This window comes from Macrobrachium nipponense, chromosome 11, assembly GCF_015104395.2.
Source record: "Macrobrachium nipponense isolate FS-2020 chromosome 11, ASM1510439v2, whole genome shotgun sequence".
Taxonomy (NCBI): Eukaryota; Metazoa; Arthropoda; class Malacostraca; order Decapoda; family Palaemonidae; genus Macrobrachium; species Macrobrachium nipponense.
In genome coordinates this window covers 59,020,199-59,038,700 of record NC_061087.1, presented here as the reverse complement: position 1 = coordinate 59,038,700, position 18,502 = coordinate 59,020,199, and the positions used below count along the sequence as shown (strand labels likewise).

Genomic DNA, 18,502 nt, shown 5'->3' with positions numbered 1-18,502 from the left:
CACTTCTTCCATCCCTCCACAATCAGTGACACGATCCCAAGGTACTTAAAGATGTAGCTGTTTTTTACTTCTTCTGCTCTAAGTTTATTATTCCCCCTTGGTCTCCCTCCATTCATCCACATATATTCAGTTTTTGCTCTGCTTATCTTTAGGCCTCTGTCCTCCAACGCACTTCTCCACAGCTCCAATTTCCTGTCGGTGGTTACTAACACTATGTCATCTGTAAAGAGTGCACTCCAAGGCACCTGATCTTTCACTCCAGCCACTATCACATCCATTACCATATCAAAAATAAAGGGATTCATGGCAGAGCCTTGGTGGAGTCCAACTTTCACCTTCAACTTCTCTGTTGTTCCCACTGAACTTTTTACCTGTGTTTTTGCTTCTCTGTACATATCATTTACAATCCTCACATATTTTTCTGAAACACCTTTTCCCCTCAAGCACTTCCAGACTTCTTGCCTAGGCACTGGATCATATGCTTTCTCAAGATCTATGAATACTAGATGTAGTTCCTTTCCCTTTTCTCTATATTTTTCCACGACTGATCACAATAGAAAGATGGTATCTGTTATTCTTTTTCCTGGCATGAACCCAAACTGTTCTTCACTTGTAGATGTTTCATCCTTAGCCTTGCCTCTTTATTCTTTCATAAATTTTCAAGGTATGAGCCATCAGTTTTATGGCCTAATAGTTGCCACAATCTTGGGTGTCGCCTTTATCTTTGTAAATTGGGACTAGCAGGCTGTTTCTCTAGGCATCAGGTATCTTCTCCTGCTGATAGATCTTATTGAACAAGTCCCACAAGATGTTAATTCCTTCCTCTCCTAAGCACCTCCATACCTCAACTGGTATTCCATCTGGTCCCACTGCTTTACCCTTCTTCATTTTACTTAGTGCCCGCCTTACTTCTCTCTGACTAATCCTGGGGAATTCTCTTTCATTTACTATGCCTTCCTCAATGATATTCCTGCGATTTTCTTCATTTAGGAGATTTTCAAAATACTCTCTCCATCTACTTTTAATTTCCCCTTCTTTTGTTAGAACCTTACCATTTATATCTTTAATTTGCTTAATTTATGTGAGGTCTTTTGTGGCTTTGTCTCTAGCTTTGGCTATCCTGTGGATGATTCTTTGGCCCTCTGGCATGTTAACATTCTCATACAGATCCTTGAAAGCAGTAGCCTTTGCTCTGGCAACTTGTTGTTTTGCAGCTTTATTTGCTTCTTTAGATGTTTGCTTGTTTTTGTCTGTTCTGTGTTTATCGTAGTTCTTTTGAAATTCTTTCTTTTTCTTGATCTTGCCTTGTGTGTCTTCATTCCACCAGCTTTCTTTATCTTTTGGTACCTTTGCCTAATGTTTTGCCTAAAATTTCCTCCTCATGTCTTAAGATCGCTTTGCTGTTAAACTCCAACCAGTCATTTACATCATCTTCCAACTTAATTTCTCTCAGAACATTCTCCTTAAACCTAGATGTCAACTCCACATTTTCTATTCTCTGTCTTCTCAAGCTCCCACCATTTGATCTTATGGATACTTTTCCCTTTGTCCTATTTTATGTTGTTGGCTAACATTCTCTCCATATATCATTTTACAATCCTTTACTTCCTTAGGGTGTTGTCTCATACAGAGCAGAAAATCAATTTTACTCCCTTCCACCACTTCTATATGTTACAAAAACTTTCTTTAGGAAGAATGTATTAATTAGTGCCATATCAAATGCCACTGCAAAGTCTATAATGCTTTTGCCTTCTTTCCTCTCCCCCATTCCTAGTCCTCCATGGATTCTTGAAATCACTCTTCTCTCTGTACCTATATGTCCATTTAAGTCTCCACCCAATACAACTCTCTCTTCTTCTGGGATTGATGTTAATACCTCATCCAACTCCTGCCAGAACATGACTTCTGTTCATCATCACACTAACTTGTGGGGCGTAAGTGCTTATCACATTTAGGACTTCTTCTGATAACATTAATCTTCATTATCCGACTACGTACTACTACTTTTAATTTCTACCACTTTTTCCTTCAGTTCTCGGTTTACAATGATGCCTACTCCACTTCTACCATTCTTGTCTCCCCCACTGCACATGAACTTACATCCTTCTCCTATTTCCTTTGCCTTATTCCCTTTCCCCCTTGTTTCTTGCTCACACAAGATATCAACTCTTCTCATATTCATCATCTCCGCCACCTTTCTACTCTTTCCTGTCATACTACCCACATTTAGTGTCCCAATTCTAATCAGTTGGACTTGCTTCTTTAACTGCACTAATCAGCACTGTGGTAGCCCTTGCCTATTTATCAGAGGGGTTAGGCGAGGCCTCTGCGTGTTGCTTTATCAGGGTATGTCCTGGCATTCTCTCTGAATCTGGATTAGACTAACCATGGTTCTGGCATTGGGTTTTTATAGGAGGAGGAGGAGGAGGAGGGGATACTCAAGTAAAAACTCAAGGCCAGAAATATGATAAAAGCCATAAACACATGGTCAGTGCCAGTAATCAGATACAGCGCAGGAATAGTGGAATGGACGATGGCAGAACTCCGCAGCGTAGATCAGAAAACCAGGAAACATATGACAATACACAAAGCACTACACCCAAGAGCAAATACGGACAGACTATACATAACACGAAAGGAAGGAGGGAGAGGACTACTAAGTATAGAGGACTGCGTCAACATCGAGAACAGAACACTGGGGCAATATCTGAAAACCAGTGAAGACGAGTGGCTAAAGAGTGCATGGGAAGAAGGACTAATAAAAGTAGACGAAGACCCAGAAATATACAGAGACAGGAGAATGACAAACAGAACAGAGGACTGGCACAACCAAACCCAAAGTGCCCCCCCAGCGGGGGGAAAAACCCAATAAACATGAGACAGACTAAAGAACTAGCTAGCGATGACACATGGCAATGGCTTCAGAGGGGAGAGCTAAAGAAGGAAACTGAAGGAATGATAACAGCGGTACAAGATCAGGCCCTAAGAACCAGATATGTTCAAAATACGATAGACGGAAATAACACCTCTCCCATATGTAGGAAGTCCAATGCGAAAAATGAAACCATAAACCACATAGCAAGCGAATGCCCGGCACTTGCACATAACCAGTACTAAAAGAGGCATGATTCAATGGCAAAAGCCCTCCACTTGAGCCTGTGCAAGAAACATCAGCTACTTTGCAGTAATAAGTGGTACGAGCACCAACCTGAGGGAGTGATAGAAAACGACCAGGCAAAGATCCTCTGGGACTATGGTATCAGAACAGATAGGGTGATACGTGCAAATAGACCAAATTGACAAAGTCAAGAAGAAAGTATCACTCATTGATGTCACAATACCATGGGACACCAGAGTTGAAGAGAAAGAGAGGGAAAAAATGGATAAGTATCAAGATCTGAAAATAGTAATAAGAAGGATATGGAATATGTCAGTGGAAATTGTACCCATAATCATAGGAGCACTAGGCACGATCCCAAGATCCCTGAAAAGGAATCTAGAAAAACTAGAGGCTGAAGTAGCTCCAGGACTCATGCAAGAAGAGTGTGATCCTAGAAACGGCGCACAATAGTAAGAAAAAGTGATGGACTCCAAAGGAGGCAGGATGCAACCCGGAACCCACCCCCAACACTATACCACCCAGTCGAATTGGAGGACTGTGATAGAGCAAAAAAAAAAAAAAAAAAAAAAATTACAAAATTCATGTGATAGTATTTTAAAGAAATACTATTAATCTTTCCATTTTACTCTTTTGAATAAGGGTAATTATCTCTCTCTCTCTCTCTCTCTCTCTCTCTCTCTTACAGATGTATGTTTATTGTATAAGTAAATTATTTTGTACATGAACTTTCCTTTCAGATATATACTTAGCTATAGTCTCCGACGTTCCCGACAGAATTTCAAATCTCGCGGCACACGCGACAGGTAGGTCAGGTGGTCTACCTTACCCGCCGCTGGGTGGCGGGTGTATGAACCAATCCCCCTTGCTTGTCAGATTTCCTCTGTCGCTGGAAACGATAACAACTGTTGTCGGTTCCTCTGGATAGATTTTTCGATTCTCTCTTGCCTGGAGTTGATTTGGACTTCTTTTGGTGACGTATTCGCTCTTTTGGCTTGGCATACGCTAATTGTGGACCGTTTTGATTTTGAACTGGATTTTTCTTTAACAATGTCTGACCTGGGTTCAGTAGCTAAAACTTCTGTTTTGTTTAGGGTTTGTGTGATTGAAGGGTGTAAGGTGAGGTTGCCGAAAGCTTCGGTTGACCCTCACACTGTATGCATGAAATGCAGGGGGAATGAATGTTCTTTTAGTAACCCTTGTAAGGAATGCGAGGTTTTGAATGAAGACGAATATAAGGCTCTCTCTTCTTATGTTAGGAAGTTGGAACGTGATAGAGTACGTAAGGCTTCCTCTAGAAGTTCTAGTAGGTCTAGAATGAGTGAGTTGGATGTGGATCCAAATACTAATGTAGAAGTAGAACCTTCTTCCCAAGTTGCAGCCCCTGCTCCCCGCACCGAAGCCGAAGATTCGTCTTCGGAGGCGGCGGCTTTAAGAGCCACGATTCTTTCTATGGATCAGAAGATTTGTCAGTTAGAAGGTAAGGAGAGTGTTAGTGATCAGTGCAGTGTCCCCAGTGCTGTGGAGGGTGCGTCTGACCGGCTCCTTAGTGCCTCTAGGCCTAGACCTCTTCCAGACTCCCAGTTCCAGTGGAGTAGGAAAGTCGAAAGCTGCAAGAGGGCTAGGGAGAGCCCCCACCGGTCAGGCGTCCCCTCGGCAGATCCTGAAGTACGCTCCCAGGCTGCCTCGGATTGCTACAAGAAGGAGATCCTACGTCAATGCTTCTCTTTGTCGTCTCCCTCTCCGAAGAGAGGTTGGAATTCCCCGGATGCGTCGCGCCCGTTGAAGAGGGCTTGGAAGGCTCCCTGCAGTCCTTTGGCTTCTAGCCCGGAGGTTTTCCCAGAAGAATCGTCGTTGGAAGCAAAGAAGCCCAAGAGATCCTGTGATTGCTCGTCTTCTCGCGCCCCTCAATCTGCGCCTGGTTCGGAGGAAGACCAGCCAGATTCTCCTACTAGAGTCCTTGCGGGACTTCAGGCTCAGATCTCGGCGTTGGCTGACTCTCTGGCCTGTAGATCGCGTAGGAAGAAGTATGTTTCTCTTCCGATCAAGAGATCTAGGCGCCGTTCTTCAGAGGATCGTTCTCCTCTTTGTAGGCGTTCTCCTTCATATGGGGAGTTTTTGTATGAAGGTAGGAGCTCACGCGAGCGGCCCCGCTCTCCTGGCTCTCTTTCTGCTTCAAGGCGCCAAACATCGGTCAGACGCTCTGTGGAGAAAGAAGTTTTTTCTCCAGATTGGATTCCCGCTTCTGGTAAGCGCTCTTCGCCTGCTGTTTCGAGGGTACGGCCGAAAGGAGATAGATACTTGGAGCAGAACAGACCTCTTTCTTCGTCTCCCCCTCGTGGAACTTCTCCTCAGCAACTTCGAGAAACTAGAAGGCGCCCTTCTACAAGTAGGCGTTCGTCTTCCGGATGTTGCTCTCCTTGAGTTTCGGATCGGGCGTTGAGTAGACATTTTTTTCCTACTTGTGACTCCTCTCCCTTCAGACGTCAAGAGTCTGGTAGGAGCCATGCGCCTGATAGGCGTCCTGCTGGTAGCCCCTCCCCGCAAGATAGGCGCCAAGAGCCTACTGTACGTCGATCTCCTCAGGGGGATGGAGACCGGTGTTGGATGTAAGCGCCCTGAAGAAGTTCACGATGGAAACACCTTCATCAGTGCTGGCAGCACTTCGTCCAGAGGACTGGATGGTTTCCTTGGATTTACAGGACGCTTACTACCACGTACCGATCCATCCTTCCTCGAGGAAGTTTCTCAGATTCATGATGGGGGGGAAAATTTTCCAGTTCAGGGCTCTGTGTTTCGGCCTCTCGACGGCCCCTCAAGTGTTCACGGGGATCTTGAGGAACGTAGCTCAATGGCTTCATTTGAAGGGGGTGAGGATATCCATGTACCTCGACGATTGGCTGATAAGGGCCAATCCAGAAGATCGTTGTTTGAAGGCCTTGCAAGTAACACTAGAATTGACGAAGGCGTTGGGACTTCTCGTCAATTTCAAGAAGTCTTCGCTAATTCCCGAGCAAGAGTGTGTGTATCTCGGGATACGGATGAACTCTCTGAGTTTTCGGGCTTTTCCCTCTCAGGAAAGGATAGCCCGAGGATTCGAGAGAGTAACAACCTTCTTGGGGAAAGAAGTATGCACAGCGAGGGAGTGGATGAGTCTGCTGGGGACGCTCTCCTCGCTGGAGCAATTCGTTTTCCTAGGAAGGTTGCACCTGAGACCGCTCCAATTCTTTCTTCATCGGAATTGGAGTCGTCGTTCTCAGGATTTGACGTTCTCCCTTTCGTTATCTCAGGAAGTCAAGAAGCAATTCACATGGTGGACAGATCCCAACCTCTTTGCGAACGGACTGTCTCTTCAATCCCAGAGCCCCAACCTAGTGTTGTTCTCCGACGCGTCGGACACGGGTTGGGGGGCGACTGGGAACCAGCGAGGTGTCAGGTACCTGGGTGGGGGACCAGGTATCCTGGCACATCAACAGAAAGGAGTTGATGGCTGTATGGTTGGCTCTGAAAGCTTTCGAGCACAACGTCAGAAGATCAGTAGTGCAGATCAACGCGGACAACACTACAGCTCTGGCATATATCAGAAAACGGGGAGGGACGCATTCCTTCTCTCTGTACGAGACGGCAAGAGACCTTCTTCTGTGGGCAGAAGAAAGGGGAATCAAGCTTCTCACCAGGTTCGTGCAGGGAGAAAGGAATGTGAGAGCAGATCTCCTCAGCAGGAAAGATCAGGTCCTTCCCACAGAGTGGACCCTTCATTTGGATGTATGCCAGAGCCTGTGGAAGTTGTGGGGCAGGCCACACATAGACCTCTTTGCCACGCCGAAAAACAAGAGACTGGATCCTTACTGCTCTCCGATCTCAGATCCAGAGGCATTAGCAATAGATGCTCTTCTGCTAGACTGGAGCGGACTCGACGTCTACGCGTTTCCCCCCTTCAAGATTCTGGGGCTAACAATAAAAAAATTTGTAGAGTCAGATTCAACGAGAATGATCCTAATCGCCCCCCTTTGGCCAGCCCAAGAATGGTTCACAGAGGTACTGGAATGGTTAGTGGACCTTCCAAGATCGCTCCCGCTAAGGAGCGATCTACTCAGACAGCCCCACTTCGACAGGTACCACAAAAATCTCCTCTCTCTCAGTCTGACTGGCTTCAGACTGTCCAAAGTCTGGTCAGAGCGAAAGGCTTTTCAACAACAGCTGCTAAAGCAATCGCAAGAGCGAGGAGGCCTTCCACCTTGTGTGTATACCAGTCAAAGTGGGATGTCTTCAGACGATGGTGCAAGAGAAAGAACATTTCCTCTTCCAATACCTCTGTGACCCAGATTGCGGATTTCCTGATTTTTCTCAAAGAAGAGTGTCATCTTGTTGTGGCTACTATTAAAGGATACCGCAGTATGTTGGCGGCGGTATTTCGGCATAGAGGCTTGAATATCTCCGAGAATAAGGACCTGCATGATCTTATTAGGTCATTTGAAACTATTCAAAAACGATCTCATATTGCACCGAACTGGAATCTAGACATAGTTCTACAATTCCTTGGATCATCTAGATTTGAACCACCTAGTTACGCCTCTTTCAAGGATCTGACGAAGAAGGCTCTCTTCCTTATGGCCCTAGCAACAGCTAAGAGGGTGAGTGAGCTCCAAGCTATTGAGGGCAATGTCGGGTTTAAGGAAGAATCTATGGTTTGTTCGTTTCTTCCAGGATTTCTTACTAAGAACGAAAACCCATCACGTCCATGGCCCAGGAGCTTTGAAATTCGTGGTTTATCTTTTCTTGTAGGGGAAGAGCCTGAAAGAACTCTTTGCCCTATGAGAATTGTGAAGTATTACCTTAAGAGGAAGGAGCAACTTAAGGCTAATCAAGATGTACTTTGGTGCTCCGTGAAGGACCCCACTCGGCCCATGTCGAAAAATGCTCTTTCCTTCTTCTTGAGAAGCCTTATTACAGAGGTACATGTTGCCTGCAAGGAAGAGCATTTTAAGCTTCTGAAGGTGAAAGCTCATGAGGTGAGAGCCATTGCAACTTCGCTTGCATTCAAGAAGAATATGTCTGTGCGGAACCTGATGGAGGCGACCTTCTGGAGATGCCAATCAGTTTTCGCAAACCACTACCTACGTGATGTAAAAATCACTTATGATAAATGCTTCGCCTTGGGCCCTTTCGTATCAGCGGATTCGGTGCTGGGGCAGGGAGCTGAAACTTATCCTTTTTAAACTTTGATATGTTACCCTATATTTTGTATTTGTGTTTTTGGTTGTCCGAAAGAGGTTGCAGGAGGCACCTCTTTTTGTCGTAGTATTAACCCTTTGTATTTTGGTTAGGTGGTCTGTTGGGTTTTCGCTCCTTGCAGAGGTAGTGGTAAGGATCTGTTATGTAAGCGGACAAGTTCCCTTTAACAGGATCCGACTTGGATTCTACCACAGAAGGGGATCACATATCCCAGTGGTAGATCCGAGGGTCTGTCAGCAACAGGTCACGTCCTAGCTGTAGCTCTCTAAGCAATGCAGACTCAAAGACAGTATCTATGAATTCTTCAGCCTGAAAAGGTGAGAACCAAGGTTTTTATATCCTACAACATTAGTTGTTTCCCTTCTTTCCTGTATTATTTAGCTGTCTCTTACCCTCCACCAAGGGTGCCAATCAGCTAAGTATATATCTGACAGGAAAGTTCATGTACAAAAATGATATTGTTAAACTACAATAAAGTTTTGTACATACTTACCTGGCAGATATATACGATTAATGGCCCACCCAGCCTCCCCTCAGGAGACAGGTGGAAGAGAAAATCTGACAAGCATGGGGGATTGGTTCATACACCCGCCACCCAGTGGCGGGTAAGGTAGACCACCTGACCTACCTGTCGCGTGTGCCGCGAGATTTGAAATTCTGTCGGGAACGTCGGAGACTATAGCTAAGTATATGTCTGCCAGGTAAGTATGTACAAAACTTTATTGTAGTTTAACAATATCATTTTACTAATTTTTCATGTGGTAGTGATAATAATGTAAACAGCAATATCAATTCATTAAAGAAAATACTACTACAGTATGGTGAATTAGTAAAATTTTAGTTTATAAAATAAAAAAAAAAATATGTAAGAATGAAGGAAATTCCAGTCTTCCTGCATCTTTTCTTCTAACTCCAGGTACAAAGGGAGGTCCAAAGCTGTCAAATATATCCAGTAATTAGATAGAAGAGGGAGAGTGGTTGCTGGCTAATGTTGCATTGTGTTGCCACTAAATGTTCATGTAATCTCTCTCTCTCTCTCTCTCTCTCTCTCTCTCTCTCTCTCTCTCTCTCTCTCTCTCTCTCTCTCTCTCTCTCTGTTATTGGCTGTATGTATATATTTGTAATGGTGAAATGTTGAAGATGACTTTGAAATTATACTAGTAATATACTCTCAAAGGTTAATATAGTGATAGGATGGTAATTTAAGGTATAGTAGTTGTACCTCGAGATACGAAATTAATCCGTTCCAAGGCGCCTTTCGTATCATGAGTTTTTCGTATCTTGGACCACATTTTACATGTAAAATGGCTAATCCGTTCCAAGCCCTCCAAAAACACCCCAGTAAATTTCATAATAAAGCTAAATTGACCTATAAACAATGAAATACTACAACAATTTGGACCATTCAATACCTAAATTAAGAATAAAAATGCAAAACCTGTAAATAAAGTGTATATTAGTGTACAAGAAATATTATTACTGTAACGTAAAATGTGGAAGCTTACCTTTTGAGTGAGGCTATCTCCGAAAGTGGCGGCAGAGGAGGAGGAGGACAAACGGCAGATAACGTATGTACTTACGTACACTTAACTTTACGGAAATAAAAAATTTAAGGAAAACTATAAAACTAAAATTTATGAAACACATTAACAAAACTGTAGCACTTAACTTACAAAAATCTAAAAATTGAATTTTTTTTTTTCTTTTTTTAATTTTTAAATTTTTTTTTTTTTTTTTTTTTTTTTTTTTTTTTTTTTTTTTTTTTTTTTTTTTTTTTTTTTTTACAGAATTTCCACTTTATCACCACTTTCAACGTTCTGTTTTTCATCACTTGGTTCTTCCTTTTTGCTTTCAATTTTCTGTTTTTCATCACTTGGTTCTTCCTTTTTGCTTACTCCTGCTAATGCTGAAGACCTCTTTAAAAAATAACGATCCAAGGAAGATTGCTTCTGCCTACTTTTCACAATGTTCCTGAAACGACTCAGGCAAACGTCATCGAACTGCGCAAGCATACGACCTGTGTGAGCCTTTTCGGGGTGTCTTTTTTCGATAAACGATTGCACTTTATGAAAAGCGCCTGGAACATTCTTAATTTCTGCCGTTGTCATAGGCTCCTCCTCCTCTTCCTCGCCGCTGCTAGAGAACTCCTCTTGAACGACGTTATGTTGCATGGCCTCCAACTCCTTCAGGTCATCTGTCGTAAGCTCCTCTTGGTGCTCCTCGAGAAGGTCGTTGATGTCGTCCTCGTCGACGACCAGCCCCATGGACTTGCCGAGTGCAACGATCTCGTCAAGATCTGGTTCCAAAACAGTTTCGGGATCGTCAACTGTTTCTGACTCTGCAGCACCAGCTTCGCCCATGTCGAATCCCTCGAAGTCTCGGGCGGATACGGCATCAGGCCAGAGTTTCCTCCACGAGGAATTCAAGGTTCGCCTCGAAACCTCCCTGCCAAGCTTGGTCATTGAGTCGGAGCAAATGACAATGTCGAAATGCTCCTTCCAAAATTGGACCGCAAGGGTGAGGGTTTTGTGGTATCGGTGATGTCGAAACATCTCTTGAAAAGATGTTTCGTGTACAGCTTCTTAAAGTTCGCTATCACTTGCTGGTCCATGGGCTGGAGGAGAAGGGTGGTGTTGGGCGGAAGAAAAAGAATCTTGACGAAGGAATACTCCACTAGGATATCTTCCTCGAGGCCAGGAGGGTGGGGAGGGGCATTGTCCAACACCAGCAGACATTTCAGAGGGAGGCGCTTCTCTTCCAAAAATTTCTTCACTGTCGGGCCGAAACACAGATTTACCCACTCCGTGAACAAAAGCCTCGTTACCCAGGCTTTTGCATTAGCCCTCCACATCACTGGAAGCTTCTCCTTCAGCACTTTGTGGGCCTTGAAGGCTCGAGGAGTCTCGGAATGATACACCAGTAGGGGCTTCACCTTGCAATCCCCACTGGCGTTTGAACAAAGTGCGAGCGTAAGCCTGTCTTTCATAGGCTTATGCCCGGGTAGCTTCTTCTCTTCCTCCGTGATGTACGTCCGATGAGGCATTTTTTTTCCAAAAAAGGCCAGTCTCATCACAATTGAAGACTTGCTGAGAACTGTAGCCTTCCTTGGTCATCATCTCGTTGAAAGTCTTCTTAAATGCTTCGGCCGCTTTCGTGTCTGAGCTGGCAGCCTCCCCACGAAATTTCTCGAACCAGCCATGCGAAGCCTTGAACTCTGGGGTTTGCGTTGAAGTCCCTTCCCCTCTTCTGCCTGCGCAATCAAATCGCCGAAAATAGCGCTGGCCTTGTGGGCGATTGCTGTCTCCGTTACCGTATCGCCAGCGATTTCTTTGTCTTTTATTCAGACGAGGAGCAGCTGTTCCATCTTGTTGTGCACGTGGGTCCTCTTGCTGGGCAAAATAGTGATGCCCTTCGACGGTGTAGCTGCTTTGATGGCATCCTTCTGTTTAAGGATGGTGCCTATTGTCGACGGATTATAGCTGTATTCCTTTGCGATCACACTCAATCGCATACCAGCTTCGTACTTCTTGATGATCTCCATCTTTATCTCCAAAGAGAGCATGCGCTTCTTTCCGTGAATTTCAACTTTCTTGGGACCCATGACTGCGTTATCTTCTACGTAATTTACGTATAAGTAACACAATAAAGTTTCCGCACAACACGATAATAGTATACTGCAACGAAATCACTAACGAATTTACGTTACTAAACGAAATCGTTGGACCGAACGAATGCCGTGTGCGTACGATAGAGATGTTGGTACGAAGAGGCCGAGATAGGTACACCACCACGTATACGTATAAGATGCATGATGGGAGGGATGCTGTCCAATAGGAGAGATGGATTTCATGGTCGTGACTAGCATCAGGAACCAATGGGAGAGCAGGAGGATGGTGGCGAGTCTACTAGTACTAAGATGGCGGCACGCGGCGCGAGTTTCAAAATTGTTATCTGGGCGAATCTCGGACTTTCAGAAACCTTTCGTATCTTGAAAACTTTTCGTATGTAGAGCAGTAAAATTTTTCGCATTGGCTTTCCTATCTCAAGTTTTTCGTAAGTTGAGCCTTTCGTATCTCGAGGTACAACTGTATGTATATACAATATAGAATGCTCCCACTGATATCAACGTGTGAGGGGAGCATGTGTTATACATTCACTAGAGCAGTGTTGTCCAAACATTTTCGCCTATTGTACCCTTTATTACCTTCTACTGTTACGTAACCCCCCCCCCCCACCCCCCCCCCACCCCCCAACCCCCCCCCCCCCCCCTCGCCCACCATGGCTGACCAAACTCAGTTTTATTTATGATAATCATGCAAATAGTATATTAATTATGAAAAGACGGCATTATAGGAGTGTTGGTCAATAAATTCAAATTTATTACACAAATAAAAATGATGATTTAATAACAAAATGCTTGAAAATTACTTACACAACTTAATGTGAGATGTGAGGCTGATGTTCACTGAGGGGATGTTTTTGTTTTGTGTGTGTGTGTGTGTGTGTGTGTGTGTTCCTTGTTAGTTCACGTACCCTCATGATCTATGTTGCGTACCCCCAGGGGTACGCGGACCCCAGTTTGGACAACACTGCACTAGAGTGTTAGTGCAACAATAACCACCTGGTGTAACATAGGTCTACAATGAATAGAGACAGTGAAATTATCTTGAAAATATTTATATTTGTTAGAGGAATATTTGGATTTTCATACAAAATTATTATATTTCTTAAATATGTACTTGAAAAATGATGGCATACTAGCAAATATTTGCTAATGCAATTATTTTTTTGTCAAAGCCAAGATTTTGTTCTTAGATTTAGGTGTGTTAGATTTCTTTACTTTACACTTAGCATTCACATCTCTATATTAACAATTTCTAGCCAAATGAGGTTATCTACTCTAGGTATTCTGGGATAAAATTTCATCTAATCCCGGGATGCCTATTTATATATGAATTGCCTTTAAGACTCATTTTTGTTAATGCTCCTCTGGCTTTTAACCATATACTCATTGTTTTCAAGTATAGGGTAGTGTAATAGCCACTGTACTATGGTATTCCATTACCTTTTACTCAAGTTTTTTGCATGAGAGTACACTCTATGTGCACTTTACTGTCTTTCTCTCTTAGGGTTTGTTGTCTGTTGACTTTTCAGTTGGAGTGGCAGTTTGTCATTTAATAATTAATTATAATACAGAATTGAAAATACATAATATTAATGAAAGTAGCTCACAATGTACAGTATAATATAAAGAGTTCTTCATAAATGCTGATGTTTATAGTCAGAGTGCTTTACTTAAGGCGGCCCATTCATGAACCAGTCATTAATTGTTTAAAATATATGTACAACCTTAGTATAACACCGTATAATATTATGTATGTGCTTATTGGTATTTTCTTTTATTACTACTTACTGAAATGTTAATGGAAATGAAAAAAAATTTTGAGTTCACTCATTCACTCAATTAGATATTTTTCTGATTTTACAAAACTAAAATGAATGTCTTTTTTGTAGTTGATAATATAACAAAATTAAGAACATAATTTTATATCAGTAAAAGCTGTAGATATTTAGTACGAAATTTGTAATAATTTTAACTTGGTAATTAACCATTATGTTTTGCAGCTGATAATATATTAAAATGAAAAACATAATTTTATATCAGGAAAAGTAAAATTAAGGGCATGGTTTTTTAGGTAATATTTATTATGAAATTTGTAGTGATTTTCAACTTAGTAATTAACCATTAGACTACTCCGTGTGAAATTTGTAATTAGTAATTTTGCTATTAGAGAGAGAGAGAGAGAGAGAGAGAGAGAGAGAGAGAGAGAGAGAGAGAGAGAGAGAGAGAATCACCTGATCAATTTTAAGAGTTTTTAAAGAAAGATCTAAAAAAACATAGACAATCAACCCTTTTGTCGCTTAGATGGGTTCTTGTTTTTGTTATAAACAGTCCAGTAGTTTGTCCTGGAAAATCCCAGGATGGTTTAACCCTTGGAAAATGGGTGGGATCCCGGGTTCCTGGAAGAGAAACCCTAATCTACACATTCTTGCACTTCAAGTTACCTTATGAGAGGATAAATTATACACCAAAAGTGAGCAGGAAGACTTTTAAAAAAATAATATTTAAACCAGTGAAAAACAAGTGTTCCATTTACCATCTTCTCCTTATAATCAAAATCATCATCATTTTTCATTCCTCAAAGAACAGGTAATCTATAAAAATAAAATCATTAGTAACAGAGATTACATTTAAGAAGGCTTAGATTATTTTTTTAGGTATATAAATCATTTTGCAACATCCAGGCAGCTTGAACAGAGCCTAAAACTTCAACATTCAAAGCAAGCTTGTTGTAATTTATATTCCAATTTTGAAAATGTTGTTATTAGGTCTACCGTTATAATGCTGCAGAGGTAGTTACATTGACCAGTCTGAGGAGCATGTCAAACGCGTTGTCATTGACAGCACCGCTAACCTTATCACGCCATACCAATTTTCAAATATTAATAAGATTAATAAAAGAAATAGTGATTCCCAGTCTTTTTATCCACTTTGAGAAAGGACGGCGGGGGAGTAAATGACAGTTTGATATGATATTGGTGAAGTTAAAGGAGTTGGAGTTGTAAGGAGTTACACTCTCTCTCTCTCTCTCTCTCTCCTCTCTCTCTCTCTCTCTTCATTATTATTCTCTATGTCTCAGAAATAATTCATAATTTCACTCTTGATGGTCATATATATGATGTGGATTCAATGGTCTCTCTCTCTCTCTCTCTCTCTCTCTCTCTCTCTCTCTCTCTCTCTCTCTCTCTCTCTCTCTCTCTCTCTGTGTTATTGGCTGTATGTATATATTGTTAATGGTAAAATGTTTAAAATGAATTTGGAATTATATTATCAGTATAATCTCAAAGATTAATACAGTATGTAATAGGATGGTAAATTAAGGTATATTTGACGTAGGATGTTATTTAAGGTATGAATTTGATATCTGAACATTCAAGATAGGCAGTTGTAGGCATTTTTAGAGGAGGTTCTAACTATTTTTGGGGGTCTGGTTCACATCCTCACAAATATGGGGGTCCACTGTAAGTAAGTTTCATATATACTTACCAAGTTATTACAGATCTCAAAGTCCACCCACCCTCCCCTTTTATGGATATGAGGGCAGGAACAAATTGCACATAGCTGCTGTGCTGTTTACTTCTTCCTCCGATGAGTGACGGGGAGTCACCTACATGATAAACAAATTAAGTGCTATCGCAAAATTCAAAAAGTTGCTGTGCGATGGTAGATATATTAGCTGTGTAATTACTTGAAAAGTATAGTATATATGAAACTTAATTTTATTATGAAATTGTAATTTTCTATGCTGAAATTTGTAGAGTAAGTAAAATATAAATTAGCTGGTATTGAACTCTCTGACTAAGCTTAGCCAAGTTCAGAGTGCTTAAAGCATATGGGTTGTAAACTATTTCCTTGGGGATAGGGGTATCATTAGGCAACTATCTATGGGTAATTTTTATTACTCATATGTAGTATATGTATGCTGCACCTAAATTGCCTAGGCTCACTTGCCATTGAACCACTCATTATTTCCTTGTTATTCTTGGAACTGTTGTTTGGATGATTTTGGTTTTATTTAAGATTTAGGCTGATTTAGACCCAGGAAATGAAGAAGGTGAAGTATATATATACGTATAAGGATCTACAGATGGAACTGGAAAAGAAGTTCACAGCTGCACTAAGAAGTACTAAGAGTTAAAGAGTTTAGGTAGCTAGATTGTAAAAAAGAAAGCAGGAATGGAGGTAAAATCAAAGGCTTTAAAAGTAGGCTGGCAGTCTTACGGACTGAAGGGATGATACAAATACCCTTTGGTAATGCCTACAGTTTAGAAGGCTAAAAAGTGAGAGCAGCTGTGGAGTAAAGGGATGCCAAAAACACCCTTTGGCAATGCCTACAGTGCACCATAGGGGGGGGGGAACTGATAGTACCACCCCTATATCTTTCGATGATAAGCAATGTCATTAACTGTGATTTCATCTCTCACAGAACATGTGGAAGGATAATGTTGGAAGCATTGCTTCCCCATCAATAAATATCAATAGTTGATCTGGCTGAGCAAAGTGAAAGACTGAAGTTGAACCTGGTCCATAGTGTTGGAGTCAATCTATAAAGACTGTTAACTCTAAGACACTGAGAGTCATCTGTATAATCAGATGGATCCCTTACTGAAACTGTTCAAGAAGAAGTAAAGATATTGTTCCTGAACAGATTTGGAGACTTCTTGTACATTTAAAGGGAAATTCTTCTGTAAATAATGATGAACAAAAAAGTCAGTGAAGATGTATAACCTCCCTAAATAGTCAGGAAGTGTAGTATAATTACCCTGACATCTTATGAGATTTACAACAGAAAGAAGGGATGAAGCTTTAGTTTTGATCTCTGATCCTGCACTTGTATATTAACAGTATTGTAATTGAGCTATTTTAGGACGTAAAGCAAAGTTTATGTAATGTGAATCTTCCTCTATCTACTCCACTTTAACAGAAGTAAACCTGAGCTAACAACTGTCTCTAAATCATAAATTTCATTGTCTAGGATTTTACATACATGCATAAAAGGTAGGGTATGTGTGATGGGTTTGTATTGGAAATGAATTCTAACAAACATGTATATTTGATAAAAATTTTTTAATTACTTTATTCTGTATTTCACTACTAAGCCACTGCAGTTGAGACTTGTCTAATTGTATGTTACATTTTGCAGTTATTTTCTTATTCATTTTGATGCTCCTCCTGCTACCATTGACCCCATCTGTGACAATTGCAATCGAGATATTGATCTTGTAAGGCGGTTTTTACAGAAAGTAGAGGAGCCGCCTACTTTTCAGTGTACAAGGCATGAGGAAATTAAACCACCAGCATACAGGTGAGTATTGTTTTGAGATCTGGTGTACTGTACGTACACTTTCTATCCATTTTTTCTGTTCATATTCCAGTAAGAATTCATGCTGCACTAAAGCACCGTTTAAGTCTTTGTTAATCTTGGACTAAATAAGTATAAGTAATAGGGTAAACAACCAAGTGGACTAGCTGTGGCCACCTTAACTGTGTTCGAACCCACCTTCAGAAAAAGTACTTTAACACATCCTGACCTGTGGAGACGGGTACCAGTCACGAGTCATAGGTCGTGGGAGCAGCACCTCGACACCTCTACTTTCCTCTCGAAGTAAGTGTTTTCTCCCAAAGTACAATATATGGTCATAATTTAAGATTAAACAGGTTAATGAAAGTCTAGCCATGTGCAGTGCAAACTTCCCTCCATGATGCTTTTAAAATTTTTACTTAAAACACCTTACGTGTAGAAGATTGATGCCATCTCGATGTTTGCAGAGTCACTTGTGTTAACCCTTTAACGCCGATTGGACGTATTAAACGTCGATACAAATTGTCTGTTGGGTGCCGATTGGACGCATGGTACGTCGATATAAAAAAGTTTTTTAAAAATTCGCGGAAAAATAGTTATACGCCTACTAGGCGAAAACTTTTGAATCACGCACCTTGGGGGATGCTGGGAGCTCACGAATTAAGGCGCTGTTTTGATTACAATCGTTACCCAGGCGCGCAAGCGTGAATTTCTTTTTTCGTGCACTAAAAAGTATCAGCGACACATCTCAGAAATTATTTCGTCACTTTGACATAATTTTTGCACCATTTTATATTAGCCGTTACATGGAGTATTATATATGAAAATGTGCGCAATTTCATGTAGAATACAACTAAAAACAATTCATGGCTGTAGCTTCTATCAGTTTTGAAATATTTTCATATAAATAACGATAAGTGCCAAAATTTCAATCTTCGGTCAACTTTGACTCTACCGAAATGGTAAAAAAACGCAATTGTAAGCTAAAACTTTTATATATTTTAGTAATATTCAATCATTTACCTTCATTTTGCAACATATTGGAAGTCTCTAGCACAATATTTCGATTTATGGTGAATTTATGAAAAAACTTTTTCCTTACATCCGTGCAGTAACTCTTCCGAAAAAATCATAAATTTTTTCATCCGATTGTCGTAATGTTTGCACCATTTTAAATTAGCCGTTACATAAAGTTTTATATAGGGAACTGTGTGCAATTTCACGT

At 41.3% G+C, this 18,502-nt stretch overlaps 1 protein-coding gene across 1 annotated transcript in view; it reads left to right on the top strand.

Annotated features, from left to right (window-relative positions):
- The window catches only part of LOC135206222 (small ribosomal subunit protein bS6m-like), a 75,876-nt gene extending 57,719 nt beyond the window's left edge, over positions 1-18,157 (top strand). The window contains 1 exon segment of the mRNA XM_064237574.1: positions 17,119-18,157. Coding sequence (XP_064093644.1) covers positions 17,119-17,284 — 166 coding nt within the window. The 3' untranslated portion in view covers positions 17,285-18,157.
- The last annotated feature ends 345 nt before the right edge of the window (positions 18,158-18,502 follow it).